Source organism: Lipotes vexillifer, unplaced genomic scaffold (assembly GCF_000442215.2).
Source record: "Lipotes vexillifer unplaced genomic scaffold, Lipotes_vexillifer_v1.1 scaffold619, whole genome shotgun sequence".
NCBI lineage: Eukaryota > Metazoa > Chordata > Mammalia > Artiodactyla > Lipotidae > Lipotes > Lipotes vexillifer.
In genome coordinates, this window is record NW_006777082.1 from 40,760 (window position 1) to 53,467 (window position 12,708).

Genomic DNA, 12,708 nt, shown 5'->3' on the forward strand with positions numbered 1-12,708 from the left:
AAGAGACATAGACTGGGTGATAAAATATAATAGATTGTGCTTAAAAAGATACAAGCACATATTTGAGATGCTGCCAATGTATATAGTGAAGGAAGCCCTGAAAGAAAAATATGTGAGAAAGAAAAGAAAAAAAACAAAAAGGAAAAGAAAGGAAGGGAAGGGAAGGGAAGAGAAAGGAAAGGGAAGGGAATGGAAGGGAAGCTAAGGGAAGGAAAGAAAGACAAAGGAAAAGAAAAAAGCTGGCTCCTAATCTTGTGACTAGACTTTGTTAAATCTTTCTAAAGGAATAAAGCTGATGCTTTGGCAAAAGAAAACTTGGCTCATGAAGCTCTGATAAAAGATTACAGGAAACATTTGTTCCAAATTTTGCAAAACTGTTTGCTCTATCTGGAACCTCTGATAAAAGATCACAGGAAATATTTCCTTCAACTTTTCAGCTACTGTTTGTTCTAAGGGAAATTCTTTTTTTCTTTTCAGTTAAATGGTTGTTTTCTGCCTGTTGGGTTTTTTTTGTTTTTTAGCTAAGAGAGAAAAGTTACCTCTCACTCTAAAAAAACACACATCTACAATCACAGGTACACATTTGTACACAGAAAGATACATGAGTGGGTTCATGTAAATCTGTCTTTTAATGTTAAAATTAAAACTTATGGGTAAGTATAATATGTTGCTATATAGGGCAGATAGGTAATTGTTTTTTTTTGTTTGTTTTTTTTTTGTGGCTGTACGCAGGCCTCTCACTGTTGTGGCCTCTCCCATTGCGGAGCACAGGCTCCGGACGCGCAGGCCCAGCGGCCATGGCTCACGGGCCCAGCCGCTCCGTGGCATGGGGGATCTTCCCGGACCGGGGCACGAACCCGTGTCCCCTGCATCGGCAGGCGGACTCTCAACCACTGCGCCACCAGGGAAGCCCAGATATGTAAATTTAACTAACTAATTATACTTGTTCCCTTGCTAAAATTGGATTTTAATTATAAATTTCAATTTGAAACTTTTTGCCAAAGGGCCCTAGCAACTCCATGTGTAATTATCATATTTTTCCACGTGTTTGATAGAAGTATGGAACCGTGGGAGAGCTTTCTCAATCAACAGGAGGACACTAATAACTGTACAGAATCTGTGAAGTTTGATGCTCACTCAATGACCGCTTTGCTTCCTCCGAGTAAGTAGAATAAGAGTGGGGTGCTCGTGGAGATTGTCCTTAGAGTTAGTGACACTATGTAAAATTATGGTCTTGAGACTAACCCTGAATTTGTATATTCCATCTGCCTGGTTGGATTTCAAATTTAGTCACCTGACAGATGGAATATCCCATCTTGCTTATATTGTGGTTGCTTCTTCTCTTTTAAAAAAATTTATTTATTTATTTATTTTTATCTATTTTTTATTTATTTATTCATCCATTTTTGGCTGTGTTGGGTCTTCCTTGTTGCGCGTGGGCTTTCTCCAGTTGCGGCGAGCAGGGGCCACTCTTTGATGTGGTGCACAGGCTTCTCATTGTGGTGGCTTCTCTTGTTGTGGAGCATGGGCTCTAGGCATGCAGGCTTTAGTAGTTGTGGCTCGCAGGCTCAGTAGTTGTGGCCCACAGGCTTAGTTGCTCTGTGGCACGTGGGATCCTCCTGGACCAGGGCTTGAACCCATGTCCCCTGCATTGGCAGGCAGACTCTCAACCACTGCACCACCAGGGAAGCCCCACTCCTTCTCTTTTTTCCTTCAATTTTCCCCCTTTTCTTTATTGTTTTCTTCTCTTAATTCTTTTCTCCTTTTTTGTTCAATCCCTCATAGAACATTATTGAACAATGTCTAAACTTTTGTTTTAATTTAGGAGTTTACAGCCTGAAAACAAAATTTCCTTCTTTTTTATTAAACAATAAAAACAATGGCCATAGGAAAGAAATTTGTATTCACTTAATCAGAGAAATGTCTTCCTTTGCTAGTAAGTTTCCCCTGTACATTGAGTTATCTTTTCTACAATTAGCATCCCATTATGTGAATTGGTGTTCCATATAAACAAATAATACTAAAATATTACTATGTTCTGAAATATCCAGAGAATGGGCTTCATTGATCCATTCCAAAGTTTAATCAAAATGTGAGTCATTTTATTTCATTTTTTTCACATTATATTCAAATCATAAGAAGCATCCAAATACAAAACTATTGAGATGGAATTAGGAGAGACAATTTGCATAATTATCATTGACAATAATGTTTCTTTTATCTCACTTAAAATCTGAAAAAATGGTATAATTACATAGTTGCATGAAGAATTTTATTTTCACCCAGAATATATTCCCATGTGAAACAGAAGAATGAAATTTAGGTTTGCATGTATGTTGGTATGGTATCAATACTAAAGTTTTCCAGCTAGTGCCCCCAAATGAGACAAGTACAACTTGCAGAGAATAGTAACTTTGTCCTGGATGTTTAGTTAATGGATAAGACAATCAAATGTCCATACTGATGCCTGTATTGGCTTCTGTGACTGTCCCTTTTGCTTTCTACTGAATAAATAAGAACCTATTTTTTGTTCCCTTTTTATTCCAATAGGTTTGATACTAGCAATATAATTGGAGATTTCAAAAATTTTAAGTAAGAAGAGTAAGTTTTCTAACAGTAGGTTGGGCTTTTGTTTTTCAGATCCTAAAAATGGCCCAACTCTTCAAGAGAAAATGAAGTCTTTCAAAGCTGCACTGATTGCCCTTTATCTCCTTGTGTTTGTAGTTCTTGTACCTATCATCGGAATAGTGGCAGGTACAGTATTCTAGAGTTCTGAAACTCAGCAACTCATCTTGTGAACTAATTATTGCAGGAGCAAAAAGAAGCATTCAGTCTTTTGTATATGGGAGATTCATAAGGGTGACTTCACATCACAAAGTGTTCCTCAGAGTTATTTCATGAAAAAATAGATTCTTCAAAGTTATTAAGTAAAAAAACAGTTTTAAAATAGCATAGAAAATGGAAGTTTGAGATAAAAATATAGATATGTAAAGGTAAGATGGAAAGAATTAGACCATTTCAAAAATGTTATCCCCTGAAGTCCTATATATTTCTAATGGTGCATCATAAATTTCATGGTAAGTATTCTAGTTGCCAGTGTGAGGATATAAACATGATCATTTACATTAATGATGCCTAAAATATAAAAATAAGCCAGTTGTTCAAGAAATACACTTCTACTCCTAGTATTGAGAGCAGAAAGTATTCCTGTGAGTCTTCAAACAGGAAACCTCATAAAATAATGGCCTATCCCTCAGTAATATTCGTACAGTTTATATGGCCACATGTTTCATAAGGGTATTATTTAAAACATCTCTAAAAATAACCTGCTAGCATCCTTTCAAAGAAAAAGAAAAATAGAACACTTTGCTTGGGTTCTACATGATGTTTTTCAGGTACATTTTTTTTTTTTTGGAGAGTTTGGCTTGAATTGGGGATAAATTTGAGGATTTCTACAGAGGTGGATGGCTTGCATATAACTCAAGCAAATCTGTAAATATTATTTTCCTCAGGAGTGTTTTTGAGGGATTTCATTGGTATTTGAATTTATATACCTGGTAGCTCTCCTCTCTGTGAGTGGCAAAATGGTCATATGCTCGAACAAGAGATAGGCTATATTTTTATGTGCATACTAATCAGATTAATAAGAAGATGCTCCTAATAAAGGCCAAACCTCCTCCGCCAAGAGACAACCTAAAGAATATTCCAAGACGAAGCCAAAATTCTACTAAGAAAGAAATGATAACGAAAACAATAATAACTGTAACATTTTTGTAATGTTTCTGAGCATGTACTATGTTCAGGCACTAGGCTATACATTTTCCACAGATTACCTTAATACACCTTACAGTTACCCTTGAGCAGATGTATGCTTACCCTCATCATCCACAAAAGGAAACTGTTCAGCAATGGAGTTGGAGTTCCCACCCATGGCTCCTGACTCCTAACTTCTGTGGTCTGTTATCTCTCAGTGCAATCGGAGTTTTAGAACAAAATATGGTTGGCCAATAAAAAAAACAAAACAAAACAGAGTTGTCATAATTTTAGGCAGGAAAATATTTTCCATGTGTAAAAATCAACTCCTATTTTGAAACAAAAACATTAGCCAGCCCCAACAAACGGAACCAATCAGCCTGTCAAACCAACCACAGCCATCTAAGTAAAAGAACCTGATAGGTTTGTCATTAAACAACTAACTTCCTGATGAACTGAGATTATCTGTGTGCTGTTTATGTATATGCTTATCTGTAGTTTGAAATGCATAACTGAAAGATGTGTCAATGTTAGGGATCATTAGCTATCAGCCAGTTAGAATTTGGTACATTTCATCACTTTTATACAAACCGTGGCCTACAGAGCCAACCTCAGGGAGTGCAACTTCTTTCTACTAGGCCCAGGCAGAATACGAACTGAAGTCTGGAAAGACTTCAGGGTTCTAACCAAGTTCAAAAATCTCTGGGCTATTAGAAAATACTACCAAGTCAACACATTTTTTCTAGGGTTGACAATGATTGATTTGAAGTAGCTTTGTTTCCTAAAACTGTAGCATGTACCTATTAGGACTGACAAAAAGCTAAAAATGTTCGAATCGTATAAGTTCACATTAGCACCCAAATTCACCAGAATTTGAAACAGATCTCCCTGTGTCTATCATACTTGAATAATAAACACTGGCAATCCATTTACAGTTGTAAGTTGTAGGTCAGAATATTTTCCAAAAGAAAACTAAAATGCAATGCATATCTCTACTTGATATCCAAAAATTTCAAATATAGACAAAATGTATCCCTAAAATAATAGAAATTACTCTGTTTTGGCAAATATAAATCAGTAGATAAAATAAAGTGTTATACATGAAAACTCTATTTAAAGTGTCTTATACATTGAAAGATATTTCTTAATTATAAAATTTTCTCCACGTGCTATCTTTTCTTCAAGAAGCTACTAGATCACTATCACAGTACAGTGACATAGAATAATGTCTCTGAAGAATAAGATATAATCTAAGATTAATGTATATAATTTGTTACTGATACACTGAAGATCCTTTAGCTCAAAATAATATAAATTTTTGGTAGAAGCTTTTGCCAACATGAAAGAGCGAATGTGATCTGTAAAATCAAATATAACTCTCTCCCTAGGTCTTGGACAAGCCATAAAATGTGTCTCCTTTCAAATGCAAAATAGAAAAGTCACAAAATGGCATCTCTCTGATGATAATGAAAGAAATACACATTTGAAAATATGAACTCTGTCATTCTTTACCTAGATTTCTGGTACAGTATTAAATATTTTAAAGAAAGTAAGGATTAAATTAGTTTTCATTCAAGATTTGGGAAAATAAGCAATATTGTGTTTTTCAATCTATAAGCGAAAAATAGCCTTTATTGTCAGTTCATGTTGAACTTGGTATTAAAGAAAAATCCTTGGTTACATGACATTTTGTTAAATCAAGTCTTCCCTTTCTATACTGTGAAGAAGTTTTGCTTTACCCACATATGAAATAAAAAGTATTTCCAGTGAAAGTAAAAATGATATGGCTGAGTAATTAGATCAATATGTCTGTTAAAGCACATATGTGCATTAATATATGATATTTGTTTTTCTCTTTTGGGATTGACATATATATACTACTATGTATAAAATAGATAACTAATGAGAACCTACTGTATAGCATAGGGAACTCTACTCAGTGCTCTATGGTGACCTAAATGGGAAGGAAATCCAAAAAAGAGGGGATATATGTATACGTATGGCTGATTCACTTTGCTGTACAGCAGAAACTGACACAGCAGTGTAAAGCAACTATACTCCAATAAAAAATAAATAAATAAAGCACAGATACTACCTTTCTCATGGAATACTCAACCTCCTCCCAATTTTTTTTATATTACACATTAATTCCCCTTGATATCAGTATTGGGCATACAGATATTGAATCTGAAATATTAATAATAATTAAAATATTGAAAAGTATAAAATGTGTATTATGTGCCAGGAAAAGATCTAAGCACTTTGCATATATCAGCTCATTTAATTATTTAAACACTGACTAGTAGTATCCCATTTATACAGATAGTGAAATGGAAGCATGGACCAATTAATTTGCTCAAAGGCACAGCTTATAAAGGAAAAGGCAAGAATCACTAATCCAGGCAGTTCTACTCCAGAACTTGGATTATTAACTGCTACCTAAAAAAGCAGTAATTATCACAAAAGAAAAATTTTTAAGGGACAAGTTTGAGATAATTTTGCAAATATTGTTCGTTTAGATTTCTTATTGTTAAAGTCAAAATCCATTCCCAGTCATTTTCTATTCCCAGAATTGCTCAAGCAGTGCTTTATATATAGTAGGTGCTTAATAAATAAATCATAGAATTGATGACTCCATGAATGAGGCTGTCAATCCAAAACTTGCTCCCTACACTTAATTTAATAAATGTGATGAGATCCAAGTAAGAAGTATACTATTTTGTATAACTTATTGATAAATTTAGAAATGTAAAATAATGTACATGCAATATGGTCTCGGTTGTGGATCATATCAAAATGTAGTTACATATTTTATTAATTCAAATAAGCTAATTTTAAAGAGAATGTAACTAGGAAAATATGATATAATGTGTTTTTTTAATTGGGATTTAATTGCATATGTAGTTTAATACTTAATATAATCATAGCTACAATGACAGCCATCATCAAACAGCTTCTTTATGGAAAGGTGGTGAAGACCCTGTAACTAAGATAATATCTTTCAAGGATAAGGCACTTTAATTTGAGTAGAGTTTTCACACGTGCCATCTGTGTGCTACTTGATTTACATGCCCTATCGCATTCATCCTCAGCACCACTGTAAGATAGTTATTACTTTTAGATCACTGGGGAAACCTAATCAAGGAAAAGATAAATAATTTTCTCAGAGTAATCCAGCTAGTAATGGAGGAATGGAACTAGATTCCAGAACCAGGCAGCTTGCTCCTGTGCAAATATCAAGCTCTCATTTGTGTAACATGTACCCTGAGCTCAGGGTGGAATACAATGTTTTTCATGTGTAATCTCATTTAAGTCTCAAAAACCTATAAAGCTGATACTATTGCCATATCATTTTATTAAGAAAACTGACAGATCAGATATCACTGTTTATGTAGATATACTTTTAAACAATATTAAGTTACTCTTTATTGCTCAGTAATTGTCAAATATGGAAAATCTTATGCACTCAAATTAATATGGATCAGACTGATATATACATAGCTAAAAGGTATAAACGATATAGATATATAAAGAGAGATGAAAAAATCAATAAAATCTTAACCGCCACTGATTATATAAAATGGTGTTTAACATTTTCTTCATTGTGTATAATTGTATATTATTTTTATCTGCAAAAGTATTGTTTATGCTTTTCAGTTTTTGAAACTATAAACATATTTCTCTAGATCCTTTCAGAAGGATAATTAGCTTGTTTAGAGAACATATGCCCATTTGGAAATATATATCAGCACCTCCGTATGCCCCCAAATACCATTTAGTAGAATTTTTTTATTCAGGAAATAATTACTTATAAGATTGTTCATCAAAGTGTTCAATATATTAGTAGAAACAGAGGCAAAGTAAATGTAGGAGTTTTGTTAAATAAATCTGGTAGAATCACACATAGAATACAATGTAGTTATTCTAATTATTTCTGTAAAACAATATTAAATAATATGCAAAAGTCTATGATAGAGTACTAATTAAAAGCTAGTTTCCAGATTGTATATAAAATCTTGCTTTTGTGATGATAATATGATAGTGGGAACAGAAATTTGATAGGCATATACCAAAATGTTAGCACTTAATTCAGGACGCTGAGATTAATGGTAAATTATTTTTCCTTATTCCTTGTCTCCTCTAAATTTTCTGCTATAAATAAATGTTTTGTAATAAGTAAAGAGGAGTCTTATAAAAACAATATTTTTTAAAGTTAAAAAAACTTCTTTTATCCAGTTTCCTGCTCTACCAACAGTAACTTAGTTCTGTGGAAACTGAAAATAATAACTCTCTGCTAGCTTAGTGATAGGATAAGGAAGATGTGCCAACACTTTGTTCGTACAGTGGATAACACTAATATTTCTACCTTTATTGATACTACGTATTGTTTCTGTCACATTATCATTTGTCTTCATAATAACTAACCTACTCAACGTGTTTACTTCAGACACTGTGTTAAGCATTATCTCGTTTTACTCTAACAGCACACCTGAGGACCAGCATACAGTGTACTTCATGATCTCTAGAATTTACTCTTACTCTCAGAGCCATGTGCCACGACCCAGAAGATTCATCTAAGCAGCAGTTCAGAAAGAGTGACTGAACTATGGGATAAACTCTAATGTAAAGTGGGAAAAGGAGACAGTTTCCCTCTCAGCAGTATGCCTACCTTGGTTCATACTTTGTATATTTAAAATACATACCTGATTTAGGATAGCGTTCAAAACGTTAGAATGGGATGAAGTGTTGTGGAATGGAATGGTGGATGCATTGAAGCTTACAGGGCATGACTCTGTTTATTTTTACTTAAATATGCAGCTCAACTCCTGAAATGGGAAATGAAGAATTGCACAGTTGGTTCAGTTAATGCAAATGATATATCTCCAAGTCTCGCAGGAAAAGGAAATGACAGTGAAGATGCAATGAGATTTCGAGAAGTCATTACGGAACACATGAGCAACATGGAGATGAGAATCCAATATCTTTCAGATAATGAAGCCAATCTCATAGATGCCAAGAATTTCCAAAATTTCAGTGTAACAACCGATCAAAGGTTTAATGACATTCTTCTCCAGCTAAGTTCCTTACTTTCCTTCATCCAGGGACATGGAAAGGTAATAGGTGAAGTCTCCAAGTCATTAATAAGTCTGAACACCACACTGCTTGATTTGCAGCTCAGTATTGCAACACTGAATGCCAAAGTCCAAGAGAATGCATTTAAACAACAAGAGGTAAGAGGTTTGTATTGGAAGGTCATACCTGGGATTGAATCCATCTAGATCCTATCTCCTCAGATAGTCCAGGGAAGAGAAAAAGTTGCAAACCCTGTTTCAACATCATTCTACTTAACCCTGATTCCTCTTGCAATCTTACCAGAAAGTTTCAAATGGATTTACCCACTGCCTTCTCCAGATTCCCAGCAAAAGGGGAAATTTGTTTGTTTGTTTGTTTGTTTTTCATCAAATATAGACTCTCTTAGGGTATTTTAATTTTATAAATACTGTTAGAATGCCTCTTGAGACTCTCGAAACCAATTATAGTTGTTAGATTATCTTAGCAGATTTGGACAGATAGATACTCTGCATTTGCAAATTTTATACGAAACCCAAACTTTCTTCATCATCAAAAGAATGAAAACCTTATTTACGTGGGCGAAGTACAAAATCTAAATTTTAAAATGTTTGTCACGGGCTTCCCTGGTGGTGCAGTGGTTGAGTCCGCCTGCCGATGCAGGGGACACGGGTTCGTGCCCCGGTCCGGGAAGATCCCACATGCCGCGGAGCGGCTGGGCCCGTGAGACATGGCCGCTGAGCCTGTGCGTCCGGAGCCTGTGCTCCGCAACGGGAGAGGCCAGGACAGTGAGAGGCCCGCGTACTGCAAAAATAAATAATAATAATAAAAAATAAAACAAATAAATAAATAAATAAAATAGTTTGTCACTCCCAAGAAGCATCCATAAGTTTTTATGTGTAAAGGTAACTATAATTAAAGAATTAAAGTTTGAAAAATGTATACAACATCTTATTACCATCACAGGATCAAATACACAAGACAAGAGAGCAAGTCATCTTCCAGATCAGTTGCTAGCAAAAGTTTCTTTGCAAAGGCCCAGATACAACCCTTAGGTTTTGGGGACCACATGGTCTCTTTTGCAACTTCTTAACTCTGCCATTGTAGCACAAAAGCAGTCATAGACAGTACATGGACAAATGAGTGAAAATGTGATCCAATAAATCTTTCTTTTCAGAAAAAGACTTTGACCCATGAATCATAATTTTCTTACCTTTGCTCTAAACTATTCTGTGGCCAACCCTCTGGGTCACTGTTTTGATGAGAAAGAAATTAAGAAGCAAGTTGTTCAATATTGAATTATTTTTTGTTGTTGGGTAATTATAATTCTTCCATTCCATGAAAAAATAAGCATATGGATAAAACTTCATTACTCATGTAAAAAAATAATCTTCGTACTACAAATCTTCGTACTACTACAATCTTTGTACTAAAATCTATAAATTTTCCACCATTATCTCAGCAATGCTGGTGTCTTTGTAGTAGATTTTACTTGAATAGACCATTTCTTAATTAATGAGGTTGTTTTCTGTATAGATACAGTGTTATGCAGTAGTGATTGTTAAAAATGGATGTCCCTTATAGAGAGCAAAGAGAAGCCTCTGAAGTTGTAACATCAGGTGGCAACCAACTAAATTATTGACTAGAGAATAGACTAAACAGGTTAAGAAAGAACACCCTACATGTTTAGTTTTTGTAAGATGCAATCACTGAGAAGACAGTGACATTGCTATTTAAATATGGAGACTGTTGGTGAACCTCATCCTAACACCAACCTTGATATTCTCTCTCTAATCCTCATCCCATCTTCCAAAATCTGACTGTTAGTGTTTCCCACATGGTTAATAAGTACCCAAGCATTTCAGATGCTATTGTAATATCAAGAACTCAAGCTATGGAGGAGTTAGAGAAAATTCTCAAAGAAGCAACTGTCCCCAGGGCTGAGGAAGAGAGGAAAGTAAAATGTCAGCCATGGGAGTAGAAACTGATTAAATTAGAGGGGAAGAGGAAGGGAGAAGAAATATTACTGTGTGGAAACAGGATCAGAGGAACAGTGAGACAGGGTGTGGAGAAAACGAAGATGGACACGATGAAAAAGTAATATATTTGATATTAGTAATGTCCCCAACTCATTAGAGATTATAGAATATCTATGAACCCGTGTAAATGAGGAATTGAAACCAAAGTGGAAACCATTTGGAAGGCAATAGAAGTCCTGAACCTGTTTGAAGTGATACTTAATAGAAATAACCAAAATCTGGTGATCAGTGAGCTATTCGGACAGATTACACTTACATTTTGGAAGGGGTCCTAGTATTAGATGTGGAGGTACAAGGGAAAGGAGGAACTTCCAAAGTTAATTATTTTTTCAAAGCTTTCTTTTTTTTAAGACAGTAGTCATCTGTGGAGATTTGGAATCTAGGTCAGTGCTAGTGTGTGTGCGTGTGTGCTTACTCACTGAAAACAATATTTGGAATCTCATTCTCATCGCTTAAAACAATTGTATTCATCTTTGAATCTTTAGCCCAAAGCAGGAATAAGTAAATTAAATGAATGCCTCAATCAGTAAATGCTGTTTGAGGAAAAGGCTTATAAGTAATAGCAGCATAATGTTTAGCAAGGACAGACCAAGCATTCATTTGAAAGAAAAGAGAACACTGACACAAAATCAAAGAGAGACGTGGGATTTATCCTCTCCTATGTACGTACAAAGGACTGTAAGAATGCAAAAATAAATGCCTGTTTCTAGCAGTGCCACTGGTGATAGACTGTGGACGGTGTGTGTAGGTGCTGTATAGCACTTTAAAAAATATATCAAATGCCTTTTTTCTCTTCCTAATAAAACTTATTTCAAGTGAAATATGGTTAATGTGAGCACCACATGCAGTTTTCAAAGAAGGAAAAAGAAGGCAGCTGCAGCTTTAGGTATGAAAAACATCGGCGGCTCCCAGGGCTTAGGTAGCAAAATCACCAGCTAGTCCCCTGACTTTTGCTCTGTGGATATCAGGAACTACCTGACAGCTGGAGCAATTTGCAGCCACCTAAATGACATCGAGCATATTTACCATGTTGCTGCACTCTGCAAACATCCATGTTCACTATCTCACCTTTATACCGTAGTGTATGGAAAATGCCAAATAGGGAGGGAGGTGGTAGAGGGTAGAGAAATTCTAATCTAGAACAAGGTTTTGGATGGGTTAAGCCATTGGAGCAGTAAAAATGGATGTCTCTCTGCTTGAGTACACTGCTATTGTAGAGGTAGATCTGGTACATGTTCATTTCTTTCCAAAGGTTTTAGTTGACTCTCTTGATCCTCTCACTTCAACTTGTCCAGTCCAGTGAAGGGAGGTGAAATTTTCTCTTCATACCTGGATTAATTAACAATAAACCACTGGTTTATTTCTTTGTGCAAATGGGAGATGAGAATCTATCAACAGTTAAACCTAGAAGTCCTTAGAAAAGTATAGAGCATACCATGGAAACAGAGGACGCAATAAAAGAACAGAGACAGAAAACATTATCAGGATAGATGAGAAGGTTAGGTACACTGGAAAGAGAAAGCCCAGCACCCAAAGGAAAACCAAGCAAAAGACTTGAAAGGAAAAGCAATAAAGAAAAACATTGTCAAAAACTTTATGACTAGATACTTAATTTGAAAAGCAAATTAAACAAGGTTTTATTATGTTTACTCTTACTCTACAAAGTTAAATATATTGATGAATACCTAGGATTTGAGTGCAAAAGTAAGCATTCATGTACACTGAGAAAGATTTAAAAAATGGTCCCATATATTTGGAGGGTGGTGTGGTAGTAGTGAACAAAAATTTTAATATTTAGTCCCTTTGATCAGATCCACTTCCAGGAAGCTGTCCTATAGAAGTGCTT

General features: G+C 35.1%; 1 protein-coding gene across 2 annotated transcripts in view; it reads left to right on the forward strand.

Moving 5' to 3' along the window:
- The first annotated feature begins 1,057 nt into the window (after positions 1-1,057).
- The window catches only part of MSR1 (macrophage scavenger receptor 1), a 57,901-nt gene continuing 46,250 nt past the window's right edge, over positions 1,058-12,708 (forward strand). The window contains exons 1-3 of one of the 2 annotated variants that reach the window (XM_007450759.1): positions 1,058-1,162; positions 2,641-2,754; positions 8,572-8,984. In XM_007450759.1, the coding sequence (XP_007450821.1) occupies positions 1,060-1,162; positions 2,641-2,754; positions 8,572-8,984 (630 nt within the window). In that variant the 5' untranslated portion in view covers positions 1,058-1,059. The remainder of the gene's footprint in view (positions 1,163-2,640; positions 2,755-8,571; positions 8,985-12,708) is intronic. The other variant, XM_007450760.1, reaches the window with a different exon arrangement.